The sequence below is a fragment of the Alligator mississippiensis genome, chromosome 11 (genome assembly GCF_030867095.1).
Source record: "Alligator mississippiensis isolate rAllMis1 chromosome 11, rAllMis1, whole genome shotgun sequence".
Classification (NCBI taxonomy): domain Eukaryota; kingdom Metazoa; phylum Chordata; order Crocodylia; family Alligatoridae; genus Alligator; species Alligator mississippiensis.
The window spans coordinates 24,550,935-24,569,142 of NC_081834.1; the positions used below are offsets into that span (position 1 = coordinate 24,550,935).

General features: G+C 41.8%; 1 protein-coding gene and 1 long non-coding RNA gene across 2 annotated transcripts in view; one reads left to right on the forward strand and one right to left on the reverse strand.

Moving 5' to 3' along the window:
• Positions 1 to 14,897, reverse strand: part of LOC109280716 (uncharacterized) — a 45,963-nt gene extending 31,066 nt beyond the window's left edge. Inside the window, exon 1 of the long non-coding RNA XR_009455591.1 lies at positions 14,841 to 14,897. This is a non-coding gene — a long non-coding RNA (uncharacterized LOC109280716). The remainder of the gene's footprint in view (positions 1 to 14,840) is intronic.
• Positions 1 to 18,208, forward strand: part of UNC13C (unc-13 homolog C) — a 524,763-nt gene that overhangs the window by 172,252 nt on the left and 334,303 nt on the right. The window contains exon 8 of the mRNA XM_014606134.3: positions 16,652 to 16,879. Within this exon, the coding sequence (XP_014461620.1) occupies positions 16,652 to 16,879 (228 nt within the window). The remainder of the gene's footprint in view (positions 1 to 16,651; positions 16,880 to 18,208) is intronic.

Consider the following 18,208-nt stretch of genomic DNA (forward strand, 5'->3'; position numbering starts at 1 on the left):
TAACCCAATCTATCATATGCTTGCATGCATTGAGAGCACAGCCCTGGGTCTGGAGGAGCCCAGCTGCTTGCCCCAGCTGTGAGGATGTGCTCCTTCTATCCCACCTGATCCCCCTCCAACCCCAGGTGGACAACAGACCCACCATCCCCCCTACAAACCCACCATCCCCTCCAATCCCACAAATCCCCTCCCCTCCAAAACTGCAGGCTCACAACTCCCCACCCCCCAATACTGCCTGCCTCTGCCCACATCCTGAGTTGCTTACACCAGTTTTTCTGCGCAGCTCTCAGCACTGATTAACAGCCAGGAATGCTGCTCCCAGTTTATGGTCACACAGCTTAAATTAAAACCAGGTGCAGCAAATGCCTGTATATTCCCAAAGGTAGTTGTTCACGTAGTTTCAACAACATTTAATGTAAAGTCTTCCAATGAACATATATAACTTTTTTTAACTGGGCAGTATCTGCCTGGAGAAAAAGTAGAGCATCCTCCTTAGCATATAGCAAGAATCAGCTCCTGTTTACTGTCATTTAACTAATTGCCACAATTAATTCCAGCAACATTTTAAGACTGAAAAGGTCACTGTGTATCAGCTCTATGATCTCTCTCCCTCTTTTAGTTTTGTAGTTATTTGGCATGATAGCTGTAGTGGGAATCACATGGCTTACACCACCAATTTTCAAGCACAAAAATGAGCAGAAGCTTCTATCAGAATGTAATTCAACTGGTAGCAAGATATGTGCAAGTCAGTTGTCAATTAACTGATTAAAATATAAGCATAGGACCCAAGAAACAGGGAACTGTCATTCTTCAAATCTTAGTTTGCCTCTTTCTCTATCTTTATTACTATTAGGTCCATATCATAGGAAAAAATCTATAGAACAGGAGCTAGTCATAGGAAAATTCTGTCTGTGAGGCACCCTCATGCGATATTACATACATCGTTACATAAGGGACATGGAGTTTGTTTCCTTCTGGACTGGGCTGGGGTTCTAGCCCCAAACAGTATACCATAGCAAGGGCCGTGCCAGCAGTGTACTGGCAACAGGCACCCTTGAACTGCCCCAGGTTTGGGTCAGAGAGGGGAAGGGCAATAAAAAGTGGCTGCTACTGGCAGCCATACAATCATGGCAGCAACCAGAAGTTGTCCCTGGACCTGTATACCAAGCACCCAGCAGTTCCCTGCACCACTGGTCCCAAAGTTTTCAGATTGCAGGATGTTGGCATGGTTTTAGGAAGATCTAGTAGAAGCTGCCTATCAGGCCAGTACTCTCTTGGTCTGCTGTCTGGTACCATGTAAACCAGTACAGTCTGTTCTATGGTTAGGTTGTGAGCAACTAAACTGGTGCCCCCACTTGAGCTAGCTTGGGTGAGGAGGGTGTATGGAAACCCAGCAGGACTAAAAACAAGACCTGTCAAAGGGCAGATGAGCTTCCTGTGAGTCAACAGCCATCCATACCTAGAGTGGAGATGAGTGCTACCAGGTCACTTTGCCCAAAGAATCCCCAATGAGGCACTGCATCTAAGGTGCCCCAAAGGTCGCACCAGCCTCAGGACTGACTTGACTTTACTAATAGAAGCTGCTTCCATACATTCTTCAGGAAATTTTGCTATTACTGGGTTTGATAGTGTTCTGCTGTGGCTTTTCCAACCTGCTACTAATTCCAGAATCTGTATGCTGTGCAATAACACAAAGAAAAGTATCAGGATATTTAATTAGTGGCAGGAAATGATTAGCACTGTGGGGAATGATGTAGATATGATGTACAAATGATGTACATGTATGCACCCTGGGCCTAAGAGAGTTCTCTTCCCCCTGGTGGGAAGGGGTTCTGGTTCTGGATAGGAGGGGGTTCTGAGTGACTAAATGCTTTTCTTCTGCCTTGGAACAGGAAATCCTCACTGGTTACATCTGACAGAGTGAAGATAGCATGATCTGGCAAATATTTTAGAAACATTTTAATCATATTTAAGAATAAAATCTTAGATTTAATTCTCTGTCTGCAATAGTGAGTTTATATTAATATATTTCAGTCTAATATTAAACAGCATGAAATATTATAGAGGACATTATTGGTCAAATGGCTACTTGCACTGTATTCTTGACCCAGTACTTTCCTCCTGTGCTTGGAAGAACCTCTTAGTTGTTGTTAGCCAAGCTCCCTCCTCCTCTTTAGCAAGCATCATCTAAAAATCTCTCTTCCATGAAGTCATTCCAGCAGCTATGATGTTGTGCCATTTGGTGTCTGTTCTGAATGGCAGTGCAGGACTGTTTTTTATCCTGGAAGCTCAATGTGACAGAGATGTTAATTTTGCTGGCACAGTTCACCTGTTCTATAGCACTATCATAGAAAAATCAGTGTGGAAGGGACCTCAACTAGATATCTATTTCAACCTCCTGCTCAAGGCAAGAGCATTTCTGTCTAAAACGTTTCAGATGAGTGTTACGTCTAATCTGGTCTTGAAAACTTTCTAGACTGGAGATTGTACAGTATACAGTGACAATTCCATGTAGACTAACAACATTACACCTAATTTTGGGTAACTTCAGACCTGAATTCAGGCTTGAACTTTGTGACTCCATTTCTACTTTGGAGACCTGTGCTCAAGTCTATTTTTTCCCATTCATGTAGAAAATCACTAAAGTAAGGACTGAGGGCTTCCTGGGGTGCCTGGAAAAAGCTCTCAGATGTACAGAATTTATTTTTAGTGGCTTGGTTTCTGGTCCTTGAGAGAGTCTTAGTTCAAAGGAGCCCTGATACTGAAACGAGTTCTGCTCAGCCACTAGCTAAGTAAATTCAGTAGAAATAAATAATGATCTAAGACACTGGTTTTAAATCTGTGGCCCACAGACTCCTGGAGGTCCACAGGTTATGTTCAATGGGTCCACAAAAGATGACTCTGATGAATCAAAAGTATGTGAATACCCATGCTTACAATCCAAAGGCATCCGCACCTTCATTTGAATTTTTTTTAGGGATCTGCAAATAAAAAAGATTGAAAATCACTGGTCTAAGATTCAGCCCCCAGATATCAGTCTCATGAAAGTCTTACCTATTTGATCCATAGTACCTCTGAACAGAAACCACTTAGGGAAAAGAGTGGTCACAGTGATGTCTCCTTGTGAAACTGCTTAAGAATTGAACAAAGCTGCTGCCATTCTGTAGTAAGAAATAATATGGAAAGCAATGAAACTGCTTAAGCACTTAGGTTGGAAGGCTGTTTAAAAATGTTACATTTTTCTAGGTTTAATCTGGACTACAACCAACACTATATACATGTGAATGTCTGTAGTCTGAATTAAAATTGGCTCTAGTCCAAATTAACTAATCTTTGTTGAATGAGGATTAAAATTAATGCATGCTAGTGCAATCCAAACTGGACAATTTAAACTGTATTGATTAACTTGTATATACAGGGTTGCTTTTAGGAAAAACAGTCCTTAGGGAGTCAGATAAGCATTCCTTAGGAATGCAGATAAGCACTGCAAATATCAGTCCCCGCAAAGGAAACCCAACTGAGTTTTTGCAATGCAACAGAGGATATCGGGCACAAAGTAACACCTTTACAAAGTCAAATGTGCCAAAAACACGTCACTGTTACTAAGTATCAGTGTCCTGACTAGGCCCCCAGCCCTGCCCAAGCACATGGACTACTGGTCTGTGAAGAAGGGGACAAACCACCTTGATCATCTATTAACCCTTAATTTGAATTGAAATTTGATTCAAACTATGTAATGTGAATCAGTTAACACATCTTAGAAAACAGTGAGCAGACCTACAAATGGCCCAAGTTATCAGTACTTTGTAAGACTTAGGGTCTTTTTACATGGGGCACTTAGCACTTTAGAATGTAGTAAGCATTAATACAACTCAGAAAGCTTTCTAAGCAGTTGCACATTAATGCTTACTACTAGCTAGATATAGTTTGTACCTCACACTGGAGTCTTGAATCAGCTCTGATACTGTCTCAGGGCTCAGACCAAAAATAAACCAATTGCCCTGGGATGGCATCAGAGCCAGTTCAAGATTTCAGTGTAGTCCCAGGGCTGAGATTTTTTGTCTCAGCCCAAGGACCCACTGGAGCAATCCCATGCTGCTCCCTGACTCTGCAGCAGGTCCCAGGGACCCAGTTTAGAGGCCAGTACCATAGCAAGGGTGGGGGCAAGCAGGATGACTGCCCCAGGCGCCAAAGCGAAGGGGTACCAACAGGTGCTGCCCAGCCAGGGTGAGGTGTGGGACAGAGCTGCGAGCAGCTCATTTGGGGGTGGCGCAGGGGTGGGAGGGAGGGCAGCTCCCACCACTGCATGCACTCCCAGGCAGGGGTCATGTGACCCCCAAATCTGTGCACAAGAAGAGGGTGACCTGTTGCTGCGAGCTTGCCCTGGCACCAAACTTCTTAGCTACAATACTGGTGGAAGCAGAGAGCACCAGGGGACCTGGGACCAAGGACCCAACCATAGCGCTCCCTGCTTCCATAGCAGGTCCCATGCTACCTCTCTCTGTGACTAGACCCAGGGGCCAGCACAGAGGCAGGGAATTGTGAGATCCAAGTCTCACAGTCCTCCCTGCCTCTGTGCTAAGTAAGACCCAGGGCACAGCATGGAGGCAGAGTGCCGCAGGACACAGGATCCAGTGTGGAGGCATAGAACAGGAGAGTCCCCACCCTCCCACCACAGCTCAGGGGACTTTGACTGACAGTCAGCTGTTTGTTGGTCAAAGTCCCTCCACTACACTAGAGCAGGTTCAAGACTCTGGTACTATGGGAGGGTTGGGACTGACAATCAACTGTTAGTCAAAGCCCCCCCACCACAGTGAAATTTAAATTCACTCAGGTGCCATGGAGGGGCTTTGACTGACAAGCAGCTGATAGTCAGTCCCCCCCCACAGCCCGCTAGTCTCTGATCCTATTATGTCTGGAACAGTCAGATGTGAGTTCAGTATGTGTGAAGTAGCAGGATCTGGAGATACTCCTCACAAGAAAAGTCTTAACTTTGCTACACTAGATGGCACTTAGCATGTGCTTGGGACATGTTTACTGCTTGAATGCAATGCTAGTGTTTTAAGTACAGTTAAAATGCACTAAGTGTAATGTACAACAACCCCCTGAGCTGTGTGTGTGAGGATGCCTTAAACTTGCACTTTCTTATATATAGATTTTGGCTGTTTTACCTAGCAGATTCATCTGTTGTTGCCTGCTTGTGTGTGTATGCATTCCTTTTACTCAGCTCCGCTACTTTCCATTTATTTATTAATATAGAATTTAAATGACTTATATGTGATTTATCATCCCTGAATCTGGATTATTATCTGTAATTGTAATTGTAATCTGTAATTGTTGATGGGCCCAGTATATGCCTAGTGTATGTATATCCATTCAAGTCTGATAGGCACTTTGTTTTCTATTTCTCATTGACTCTACTCATGCTATATGTATTTAAAATAAGTTTGAGTTTAAAGATTAAAAATAATCTTTGGCTTGACTTTATCAGCATTATAGATCTATGACAAATGTTAACACCACAGCCACATAAGTACAAACATTTGGTAGGCTTGTTTTTAACATTTACACAGTACATAATCCCCTGGAATTAGATTATAAACATAATAGTCAGGGTTCTTATTTTTTTAATACACCATCTGCCAATCCGTCTAATCTACCTATCCTTGTCTTTTCATAAATTCATGGATTTTGAGATCAGCAGAGTCATCTAGTCTGTGATGGTAATCAAGTACAGACCTAAGTAATTAATCCAGTAATGTGTGGGCCACCTGAATCCAGATCCTGGCTGACCAGAGCCACACTCTGGCTGCCAGCCAGGCTCCATGCACCCAGGTGGCCACCTCTGTAGCCCTGGGAGGTCCCCAGGACCCTGGGTAAAGCTGTTGAGGCCAGCCCAGAAGCTGGCCCCATCCTTCTCTACCCCACACAGGGCAACTTGCCATGCATCAGAGCATGCATGCACGTATGTTCCCTGGGGACAAGTAGCAGTGGCACAAATATATGCCGTTGCTATTTTTCCCCAGGGAAACACATGTTCCTGCTCATGGGGATGCACCCTTACAGTGCAAACCATAGATAAAACTATTTCATATACATAGGAGACCCTAAAACTTTTCTCTCTTCTGGATGTCCATGAATTCCCAAAAGCACCAAAGTGATTTAAAATCACAAATGTTGTTGATTTTCACTTAGAACTCAGCACCCTGTTCCAATAGCTGCAAACCATTTAAAATTTGCCTCTTATTTCTACTTTGACTTTACTGCCCTCAACTTGCAAATTTTGATTCTTGTAATGCCTTTCTTAAGGCCTCTCTGACTCTGCATAAATGTAATACTGAGACATTTTCTGTCTGTGTAGGTCATTATAGACTATAATTGAGATCCCTCTTAACCTTCTCTTCAATCCACTGAACAAAGTGAACTCCTTTAGTCTCACATTGTTATTATGAGGCCTGATTTACAAGAAGTGGATACAGTATTTCAGCACTGGCCTCATCAGTAACACATACCAGGGAATAACTCCTGCCAAGTTCTGTTTGATACATTGAAAAACAATGTCAGCCATTTTTTGCCATAGCACCAAAGTGGGAGCTCATATTCTGTTGGCCTGTATGCCACATCCATCACCATACTATCTAAAACACCTTTTATAAATATGAAGCAAACCAGAGGCATGCACGTCTAAGATAGAGGTTTCCTTATTAGTTTCCCTTCTCACTTAGCTAAAACTTAGGCAGTTTTGAAAAACTGAACACTTAGAATGTGTCTAGCCAGGTGCACACATGCAGTTTGTGGTGCCTCAAAGCACACACACTGCACATACATGCATTTGCCATGCTGCCAATTAGTAGCATGGCTGGGGGGGGGGGGGGGGTTATATCAGGATGTCCACATGTCAAAGAAAAATATGCCAAAAAAAAGTGGGGTGGCAGTAGCATGCACCACCTGAAACCAGAGCCTGACCAGCCAGAACCACATTCCAGCTGTTGGCCATGCTCTGCACACCCAGATCAACACCTCTGCAGCACTGGGAGGTCCCCAGAACCACAGGTAAGGATATTGGTGCTGGCCCCAGCCTCCTCTACCCCACCCAGGGTAACTTGCCCTGTGCAGCGTGCATATGCAGATATGTTTCCTGGGGACAAGTAGCAGTGGCACAAATATGATGCAGCGCTCTTTGCTGCCCAGGGCTGGGGGTCAAACTTGATGATCTATTGAGGTCCCTTCCAACCCCTAATAACTGTTACTATGAAACTATTTGCCATTGCTGTTTATCCCCAGAAGAATGCATGTTCCTGCCTGTAGGGATGCGCTCTTACAATACAAAACATAAATAAAACTATTTCATACACATAGGGGACTGTTTTTCAAATATAGTCACAAATATTTTAGGGTATCCAGATTATATTTTTGGTACTCTAAATAGCATTTAGAGGTCAACTTATTTGAAATTTGGATGCTCTATCTTTCAAGTTTAAAACAGTTAAAGTTCCATCAATAAAATGGTGTCAGTCAACAATATAAAAAAAAAACAACCTCTTTAAAATAATGTTATTCATTTATTGACATAGTAATGAGCAGTCCAATAAGATGAAAGGGCCAGATCTGTACCTGTTTTGATTTCTTTGTACCCATTACCACATATTCATCAGAGAATCTGCCCCAAGGTCCACTTTTAGGGGTTTTTAATAGGGCTGTGTGAAGCCTCAGTCCCTGATTCGATTCGGCGGAGATTCGGCCAGATTCGGTGGTGGAATCTCTGAATCTGAATCGAATCAGAGGACCCTTTAATCTCTCCAAATCAATTCAGAGAGATTCAGACAGATTCGGTGATTTGGACATAGATACAGCTTTAAATGTTTTTTCTACATACCTCTAGGTAGCAGGGGCTCTGAACACTGCAGTGCTGGGGGAGATGCAGCATCTCACAGAAGCACAGGGGGCTCCAGACTCAGATTCAGCAGAATCGAATCAGGAACAGTGATCCAAATCAACGAATCAAATCACTGTCCCCAACTCAGGCTGAATCTGAATCAAATAGGGCCCATTTTGCATAGCCCTAGTTTCTAACTGTTTTCACGCTGTGCTAACTACTGGGATGAATTGGTGTCTGAGCTACTGCAGTTTGATTTTATGTAAATACTTTTAGTGTTGATTGCCATTCAGTAGAAATTATTTGAGATTTAATGCCATGTCTGCCAATCCATCTAATCTAGCTATAATTGACACATTAATGAATTTTGGACATTAGGACAGTATCCTAACCTACTTCTAGATTGTGGTTTTAAAAAATATCAGTGCTCTGTTAATTAGGCCTTTCATCTTTAGCAAGTTTCAGTTTGTAGAAAAAGCTACAGTATTAAATCAGAATTGATTTCTGTCATGTCAAGTTTGGATCCATCCCTCAGATAAAAAGGAATTGTTAATTTACAATTTACTATATAGGAATTGTCTTGATATGTTATCTTAATTATTCTAATCGATATTGCATGGACAGGACTATTGATGGTTTGGCAGGATCACAGGATGTAACAACAACTGCATTCAATTACAGTTTTTGTTGCTTTTTCCTGTAAAAATTTGGAAATTATGCTTTAATGTCTAAATTTATCTGGATTGTCTAGAAGTAAATAGGGGTATCTATAGAGATATACTGCTGCTACTATGAATGCATCTGTGATTTATTATTAGATTTGCCTAAGTCTATTCTTATTAATGGAAGACAGACAGTGATGAAAAATGCCACAAGTTGCTTTCTGATGTCTGGCAAGATGTGTAAGGTCAAAGTTGCAGTATTTATCACATTGTCAATGCACCTCAAAAGCCAGTATTTATTTAGATCATTTAAAGTGTTGCCAGCTTGTATATTGTTTCCTTGGCACTTAACTTTTGTGTGCTTGATTATTTTTTCCTGAGAATATCTCATTTTTTACTTACTGGAATTCCAGTCATTGACCTATATCTGTCTCGAGATCTAGCAGCCATAAATAGTTGTGCTGTTGTGTCACAGTATCTGTGTTGTTTGGCACTCCAATCTCTCCTCAACCCATGCCTTTTCAGCCTTTTGCTGTGGCTCAGACTATGTCTTCCATATGGTTATAAATATATCAGCCTCTTCTCATTCTTGTAAAGTGCCTACAACCCTTCAGGCACAATAAAAATAATGAAAAGCAAACTAGAAGATGATTAGGATAAATGACACTATAAGACTCCATTGAGATCCTGTATTGGTAGAGTAACCTTTCCAGGATGATGGATAGATTGATAGTCTCTTCTTTAAGTCTAGCAATCTGAGAGAGCATTAAAGAAAAATGTGATCAAAACAAAATAACAATGGTATTGTGGAAGAGGGACTGTGCTCCAGCAGATGGATCACAGAGCAGAAACTTTCTAACTACTAAGCAAGTTCCTTGATGTCATTTTGTCTTAATTTCAACATTTATTTAAAAAAAAAAGAGCAATAATGCACACAGTACCTCTTTGTACCTCTCAGGAAAATGTTTGAGAAGGGCAAACATTATCTAATTAGCCTAGCACTTTAGCAATGTAAACTGCTCTACTGCTGTTAATAATCATGATCCTTACGATGTCTCTGTTACAGTAGATACTAAAGGAGCATCTCATGGCAGAAGGCCAGGTTAGGTGTCCAGAAGACCTGTTCACTATGATCAGAATACCAAAGCAAGCACAAGGCAGCTACAAACCATTGTCTTTGTCTTTGATTTTTGCCACGCAAAACTTCTCAATGAAACCAAGGATCTACCTTGGCTCCCTCTTTGTTATGTAGGATATATTTCCAACAACAGTTACATACAGTGCTTACTCTTACAAACAGGAATAGTGTATTTTTAACACAGGCATTTTTGAGGGCTTCCACTATACTTCTAATAAGAACTTTTTAGACCTCAATATTTTTGTGCAGCCAAGTGCGAAATGGGCAAGTCTTCTCCTCTCCTCCCCCTACCTTCCTCCCACAGTGGTAGAATCAATATTAACTGATTTTTGTGTGACTGGCATTCTATGGGGATTTAACAGAACAGTGTGAAATTGAAAGAAGTTGCAAGAAGGAGTGAGTGGCAGTGCCATTGCCAACTGAGAATAATTTACAGGTCTCTTCTAAACTAAACCCATGAATCAGGGAGCTGCAAACAATTTCCCCAGGCATGCCCAGAGCACAGCTGAAAATTGAGAACTCCCTGTTTTAAGAATAGCATATGCTGTTGTGTGGTGGGTATCGACTAGGGCTGTGTGAAACAGCACCATTTCATTTTGACTTCTGTTTCACCATTTCAAAAGGACAGTGTTTCATTTTGTCATTTTGTTTCATTTCAAAGCACTGTTCCATTTTGTTTCATTGAAACTGTTTTGATGTTTCGACATTTCACCCATAGGCTATTATGGGGAATCATGAAAATGCCTATACCTTTGTCATTTCTTGCATGATTCAGATGACAATAGCAGGGATGGTAGCCCCTTCTGAGGGCATGATGCCTGCCAAGTTTCAAGGAAATAGGTGAAAGGTTTTATTAGAAACTGCACCTCAAACCACTAAAAGCAAAACTCGTGTCACTTGCCAGCAGCAGCAGCTTCCTGTCATCCCGCACACAGATCTTGGGGCCCATACCCCCAGGAGGAGTCCAGTAGCACTGGGAGGGCAGGTTGAGGTCAGTGGGGCTGGCAGAACTGCTTCGAGTGCAGTCCTGGCTCTTCCGTGCCTCCCACCGCTGGGCTGAACTCCGAGCAGCTCCACCAGCCCCATGGAGCCAAGTCTGATGGTGGAAGGCAGCAGAGAGCCACTGGCCAGGGCTGCACTTGGAGTCAGAGCTGCTCTTGGACCAGCTCTGCCACTGGCTCTCCTGCCACCACCCGCCACCGGGCTGGTCTCAGCCCGGTGGGACACGGAGGAGTGCCAGGGCTGCACTCTGAGTGGCTCTGCCAGCCCCACAGAGCCTGACATTGGGAGGCAGGGGAGAGCCACTGGACATGGCTGCGCTCCAACCAGTTCCGCCACTGGCTCTCCACTACCTCCCACCACCAGGCTCAGCTCCATGGGGCTGGTGGAGACGCTCAGAGCACAGCCCTGGCTCTCCCCCGCCTCCCGCCACTGGGGTGGTTTGAAACTTAAAATGTTTCAAAACTTCCAACATTTTGAGTGCTCTCATTTCATTTTGAAGCTGTTTTGAAGCCTTTTGTTTTATTTTGATTTTGCTGTTTCGAGCTCAAACAGCTTTGAAACAAAACACCCCTTGATATTTTGCGCAGCCCTAATATCAACACAAAATAAGCAGGTTGATTTGGCACATTCTTTAAAATAGGTTCAAAGTTTGGCTCATCCAATTTATTACATGATCCTTTATCCACTATAGACAACAATTCTTCTCCTTGCTCTACCACTGTATTAATTTCAAAGTACTTCAAGACTGCCTATGGAAGAGGAGTTTGTGGGCTTTGACTATAAAAAGCTTGAACAAATTACTTGCTTCATTAAACAGGCACCAACATTTTCTGGTTTGGAAAAAAACTGTTAATCCCTTATTTTAAGCAGCCTTGTCAGTATAAATATACCTGAAAAACTGGTTGTTCATTCTTGTAAGCAGCTTTACACACATATTTCTGCATCATGCTGTATTGTATTAGGTATTATACTGAAGCTTGTTTTTGTAAGATGGAATGGGCTCCTGGGACCCTCATGAAAACAAGACATGTATCTCATGTGGATAATAGAGATAGCAACATTTTAAATGTACACCAGGATTGATGTCAAAAGACAAATGTACATCCAAAATCAAATTATGTAATCCTAACACAAGCAAGTCTTTCGCTGTAGTCAAAGGCAAAGATTAATGTGGGTGATATCTTTTATTGGACCAACTGCATGGTTGGGATAAAGTTAGAAAAGCTTTCAAATGCAAGGCATTCTTCATCAGGGTGTTGAGTAAGGATATGGCAGACCTGGACAGGTTAGAAAAGTGGGCAGAACACAATACGATGCAGTACTCCAAGGACAAGTGCAGAGTGCTGCACCTAGGGTACAAAAATATCCAGCATACCTACTGGCTGGGAAGTGACCCTCTCAGCAGCACAGAAACAGAAAGGGATCTTGGAGTCATAGTGGACTCCAAGATGAACGTGAGTCGTCAGTGTGACCAAATCATCAGCAAAGCTAACCACACTTTATCATGCATCAGCAGATGCATGACAAATAGATTCAAGGAGGTGATACTTCCCCTTTATGTAGCATTGGTCTGACCACCGGTGGAGTACTGCATCCAGTTTTGGGCACCGTACTTCAAGAAGGATGTTGATAGACTCGAGAAGGTCCAGAGGAGGGCCACTTGTATGGTCAGGGACTTACAGGACAAGCCTTCTGAGGAGAGACTGAGGGACCTGGACCTCTCCAGCCTCTGCAAGAGAAGGCTGAAAGGTGATCTTATGGCCACCTACAAATTCACTAGGGGGATGCAGCAAGGGATCAGAGATGCTCTGTTCACCAGTGCGCCTCTTAGGGTAACAAGGAACAATGGTCACAAACTGACAGAAAGCAGATTTAGGCTAGATATCAAGAAAAAGTTCACGGTAAAGGTGGCCAAAATTTGGAATGGGCTTCCAAGGGAGGTGGTGCTCTCCCCTACCTTGGGGGTCTTTCAGAAGAGGCTGGATTAGCATCTGGCTGGGATCATCTGACCCCAGCACTCTTTCCTGCCTAGGCAGGGGGTCAGACTCAATGATCTGGTGAGGTCCCTTTCGACCCGAGCATCTATGAATCTATGAAACAAATAACAGCAAGTTAAATCAGAGGGCCATTTACCACACACCATCTACTTTGAGGTAGCTGCTTTGTATAATGAATTCTATCCTGCATTAAGTAGAAGATAAAATGCAGAAACTTAGGGTATTTTTACAAGCGCTCTAGGGGTTGGGGTGGGGGTAGGCGCTTTAGTTAGAGCAGCTCCGATTGCTGCTCTAATTAAAGTGCCACTGCATCTTCTGTATCAGCATCACCACACTTAAAAATGCCAGTGGGGGCACTTGAACTCAAGCTTGTTTGATGAGCTTTAATTCAAGTGCCCCCACTGTCATTTTTAAGTGTGGGGATGCTGATACTTGAGACACAGGAGGCCACTGGAGCACGGCAATTGTCACTCTCCAGCAGACCCAATTAATCAAGTCTGCTCCAACACACTGGAATTCCAGCACATAGGAGCAGCCTCTGCATTCGTGTATAGGTGCCCTTAGTCTGCTTTCATTCAGGGCTAAAGTGTCCCATTTTAGCTATCATTCAGCTGCAAGTTACAGCCAATGCATGAAACAGTTACCACAGAACAAATGACTCATCAGAAGTTTCTTCTGCCCCTTTAACGCCACATAGTTTGTTCATCTGTCTGTATCCTCTATATCCCAAATTTTGCCAGAGAAAGAAATGAGTAGTGCAGAACTGGACCTATTCTGTTTTAATATTAAAAATAAAAAATCAGTTGTACCTATTTTTCAGACTGGTTGTAAAAACAAATGAAGTTTCCATCACATCATTGGTATGTTGTTTATAACATCTTCTTTGTTTTGGTCTGTCATCTTGCCTTGCATGCCAGTCTCTATTTATCATGTGCACAGGTGAGGTGTCCTGCTCAGTAATCTCAGCAGCCTCACTTCTCTACACTCACTGTGCATTTTTACACATGTTGTGGGATGCAGCGCTGGGTACTTTAATTAGCCAACTGTGCTAATAAAAAGCGTCTGCATGTCACATGTATCAGTGTTGCCACAAATCCCCAACCTGAAAAAATGGCAGCGGGGCACTTTGAAGTAAAGCTCATCAAACGTGTTTTATTTCAAAGCACCTCTCCATCCTTTTTTCAGCATGGAGGTGCACGGCGACACTGATGCATGTGATACAGAAGGCTGCTGGAGCACAGACTTGATTAATCAAGTCTGCTCTGACGATTTCCAGCATGTTGGAGCAAGCTCCACATATGTGTATGTAGGAGCCGACTGTTTCTAGCATAGCTTTGACCATGCATGTTGAATGTTTCCATCCTCATCTTCAAATTCACACTTTTCACACCCAAAAGGTTCTGGTCTGCCTGAGGTACCTGGCTCATTCTGAGTTTAATGTTAAATTATAAGGTGGTCCCTTGATTTTTTTTAAGTAAGTTATCTTCTGTTTCCTAGAGGCAGGATTCCTTGCCAAATTTCCTAGTAACTCTTGGAAGAAATTTCCTTAATTTCTGTAATATATTGCAAGCAACATATAACATTCTGGGTAGGGGTGTGGGGAGTAGGAAGTTGGCTAGTATTTGACAACTTTAATGCACCAAATAGCCCATATCTTTAAATTCATGGTTTCCCATTCATTACAGACTTGCTTATGACTTCTTTTATCAGTCCACCCAGCAGGTAGGTTTTTAATTAAACTCTGAGGAACAGTTTGAAAAAGGAAAGAGATATAAATGCTTTTGTATTTAGTGCTCAGAAAGGGAGAGTAGTAGTGGGTCTAAAACTCAACAATTATTATGCTCACATTTTTAAAATTTAGCTAATTTATGACACAGGGGAAAGTACATGGCCAAGACCTACAAACTCTTGTGTACAGTACTTCCTTTGCTGAGATGTTCCATTGCGGTCTGTGGGCCTGATCATCTGGGATAAGTTACTCATGTCTTTAACTATGTGCAGGAATGAGCCCTGGTGTTGTCAAACATTTTAAGCACAAATATTTTTAAATTTTAAAAATCCATGTGCAACAGTTTGAAGTTTGATTGGAAAAGGCGAAATATCGTGCCCATCTTTAAGAAAGGGAAGAAGGAGGATCTGGGGCCTTAAGGACCAATCAGTCTCACCTCAATACCTGGAAAGATCATGGAGCAGGTCCTCAAGGAATCCATTTTGAAGCACCTAGAGGAAAACAAGGTAGTTAGGAACAGCCAGCATGGATTCACCCAGAGCAAGTCATGCCTGAATAACTTGATTTCTTTCTATGATAAAGTGACAGGCTCTGTGGATGGGGAGAGAGCAGTGGATAAGACATATCTTTACTTTAGATACAGTCTCCCACAACATCTCATCAATAAGCTAAAGTAGTACAGGTTAGGTGGAAGTGCTATAAGGTGAATAAATAGTTGGACCATCATGCTCAAGGAGTAGTCACCAGTGACTCAATGCTTAGTGGGGCTCTCAAGGGGCCATCCTGGGTCAGGTATTGTTTAGCATCTTCATAATTGTTTGAACAAGGGGATTGACTTTATAATTTCCAGATGACGCCAAGTCAGTTGGAGTTGCAGATGCTCTGGAGGGTAGGACTGACTATATTCCAGAATTACCTGGAAAAACTGGAGGAGTGATACAAAATTGATCAGATGTAATTCAGTAAGGAGAAGTACAAAGTGGGATAGAATAATTGCTAATTGGCTAGGCTGCAGTCTTGTAGAGAGAGACTTTGGGTTACAGTGGGCCATTAGCTGAATATGAGGCAACAGTGTGCTCTTATTGCAAAAATAACTAATTGCAAACTGAGTTGTATTAGCTGGAAAGTCTGTTTCAAATCAAAGGAAGTAATTCTTCTGCTCTGTTTGGTACTGGTGAGGCCTCACCCGGAGTATTGTGTCTAGTTTGGGGATAGAGATAGTCTTTTCTGTGTGGCTGTAGACCGCAAAGCAATAATAGCCTCAAACTGCAATTTAGGTTTGAGATTAGAAAGATCTTTATCACTATAAGGGCAGTTTCACATTGGAACAGGCTACCTAGGAAGTTATAATATCTCCATTCTTGGAGATTTTCAAGAGCAGGTTAGACATACACTTGGCTGGGATGGTTTAGTCGTGGATAATCCTGCCCTGAACAGGGGGCTGGATTAGATGATCTCATCAGGTCTCTTCCAGCCCTAATTTCCTATAATCCTATAATCCTGTAAGTAAAACACAAATCCATCCTACTAATCCTAAAGCAATAGACAATCTGAGGGATGTAAGATATACATTTAAATATTGCTCACCAAAGTTTATAAAAACAAAAAAACAGCCCCTCCCCGCCCTGTGGATTAACAAGAGCATTATAACAATGTTAGTGTCATCCAGGTAAGTAATATAGGTCTCCTTTAAGCCATAGGATCTTTAAATAATTGTGTATCAATTCAACACGCACATGGTTATTAAGAGTACTACTGAATTGCAACAGCTGCTTTGACGAACAGTCCATAACATGAAGCTCCGTATAATTCAAGTAAGAGTGTAACAATAGGCCTGACCAGCAAAACCGATTCCAAAATTCCATTTCTCTTGTGTAATGGTACTTTTGCTTCTTGTTTGTAAATTTGGGAAGAGCCTATACTCCATTATTGTACATAGTATTGGGTAGAGCAACCCAATACTGCTCATGGTTGTGTCATCTGGCCTGCGGGGTTCCTAGAGGGGCAAGTGACACTCTTAGCTTCCTGATGCTGTTTACCCCACCACTGCTCAGTCTGGATCTGGCCGTCAAGGAGCGCCATGGTCCAGACCCAGCCTTGGGGTCCTGGTGAGTTTGACACCTCTGTAAGGATATAGTAGAAAAATCCAAACATGATCATACAGTCTCATTTAATATAACATCCCTGTGTTTGTCCTGTTTAATATAATGTCTTCATGTGTTTTCACTGATTGCATTTTTCCCCCAGGAGCTGCTGAGAAGAGTTCAAAACATGGTGCAGAAGATAAAACCCAGAATATTATTAGTGCTATGAAAGAAAGAATGAAGATCAGAGAGAGAAACAGACCAGAAGTATTTGAAGTGATCCAGGAAATGTTCCAGATTTCCAAAGAAGACTTTGTACAATACACAAAAGCAGCCAAACAAAGTGTGTTGGATGGGACATCCAAGTGGTCAGCCAAAATAACCATCACAGGTGAGATAATTCCAGGGGAATTTCACACTGAAATTTTCTATGTACTTGAAGCAAGCTTTTTCTTCTCTAGTCCAATTGCCCTAAATTAGGTTTTATTGTGTCTAAGTTGAAATTGTATGTTAAATTTTCTCTGTGCAGTATTCTTAACTGATGGATTCAGTCGTATATTAACTGGCAATAGGCAGAAAAAATCCTGACAGTAAACTAAGTGTATATATCATTCCTGACATAAGAACCATCCTGCTTTCTAAATGGCTTATTTTCACCTGTTCTGCCTCCAACCAGCACCTTTTATGTTCAAGATAAGTTTTTTGCCAATGTTGATCAATTTCAAGAGTTCTAGTTGATGATCTCTTTGATGGGTTTTTAATGACTAAAATACTAAAAACACCTCAGCGAGCAATTCCAATCCCCTTCGATTTGAAAGTCCCCATTCATTTGTGCTGCTTGAGTAAGTATGTGTTCCAGTTAAATGGTGTTCACTCAGGGAGACCTGTGCATTAAGCACATCTGCTCACTGTTGCTGCCAACTGTTCTTAATCTTTGCATTTGGCCAACTGCTCACAAAGATTTCCTGTTATAGTTCAAGAACCAAGATCTTACTGCTTTATACATTTATGTTGCTGAATTGATATCAGCACAGGAAACCTCCTATACAATGAAATTTTCAGCTGATTGCACAAATAACCTCCTTGCATATGAAAATAAAGGAAAAAATAAGGATTGAAGTACAAGTCAGAAGAGCTAGAAGCCAGTGATGTGAAACTTTAAAGGGTAATGAATTTGATCCAAATCAACATGTAAATTAAGCTTAATCTAGTTTTAGTGGCATTAAAAGTAGTTATCCATATTCCCACATTAAATGTGAATTATGTAACCCATTCCCCTTTAGGATTTCCACATTCCTATCACTGGGCATCAGAAAATACATTTTTAGCTCTTTCTAGCATTCTAGCATTTACCACCCACTTATAAATAAAATAAATGAAACAAATGTTTTGCATTCTATTAAGTATTAATGCATATTTAAGAAACATGCGTAGAATTATATATTTGTTTTTTTTCCTGATAGCAGCTTGCAAACTCATGTGCTTAATTTTGTTCTGTGTTCTTTGTGTACACCAAGCTACATTTTCCTAATGTAGTTTGAAGTGCATTTCAATCATCCCAGCCATTTCATGCATTTCTGCAGGGTAGGAAATCCATGCATAGTGCTAAGATGTGCAAGAATGTCCTCGTTAATGGTCTTTTCAGTGAATTAAATGAACAGCCCAGCCTACATTATTATAACATGTTACTGAGTAAATATGTGAATGCAGTCATACTTTA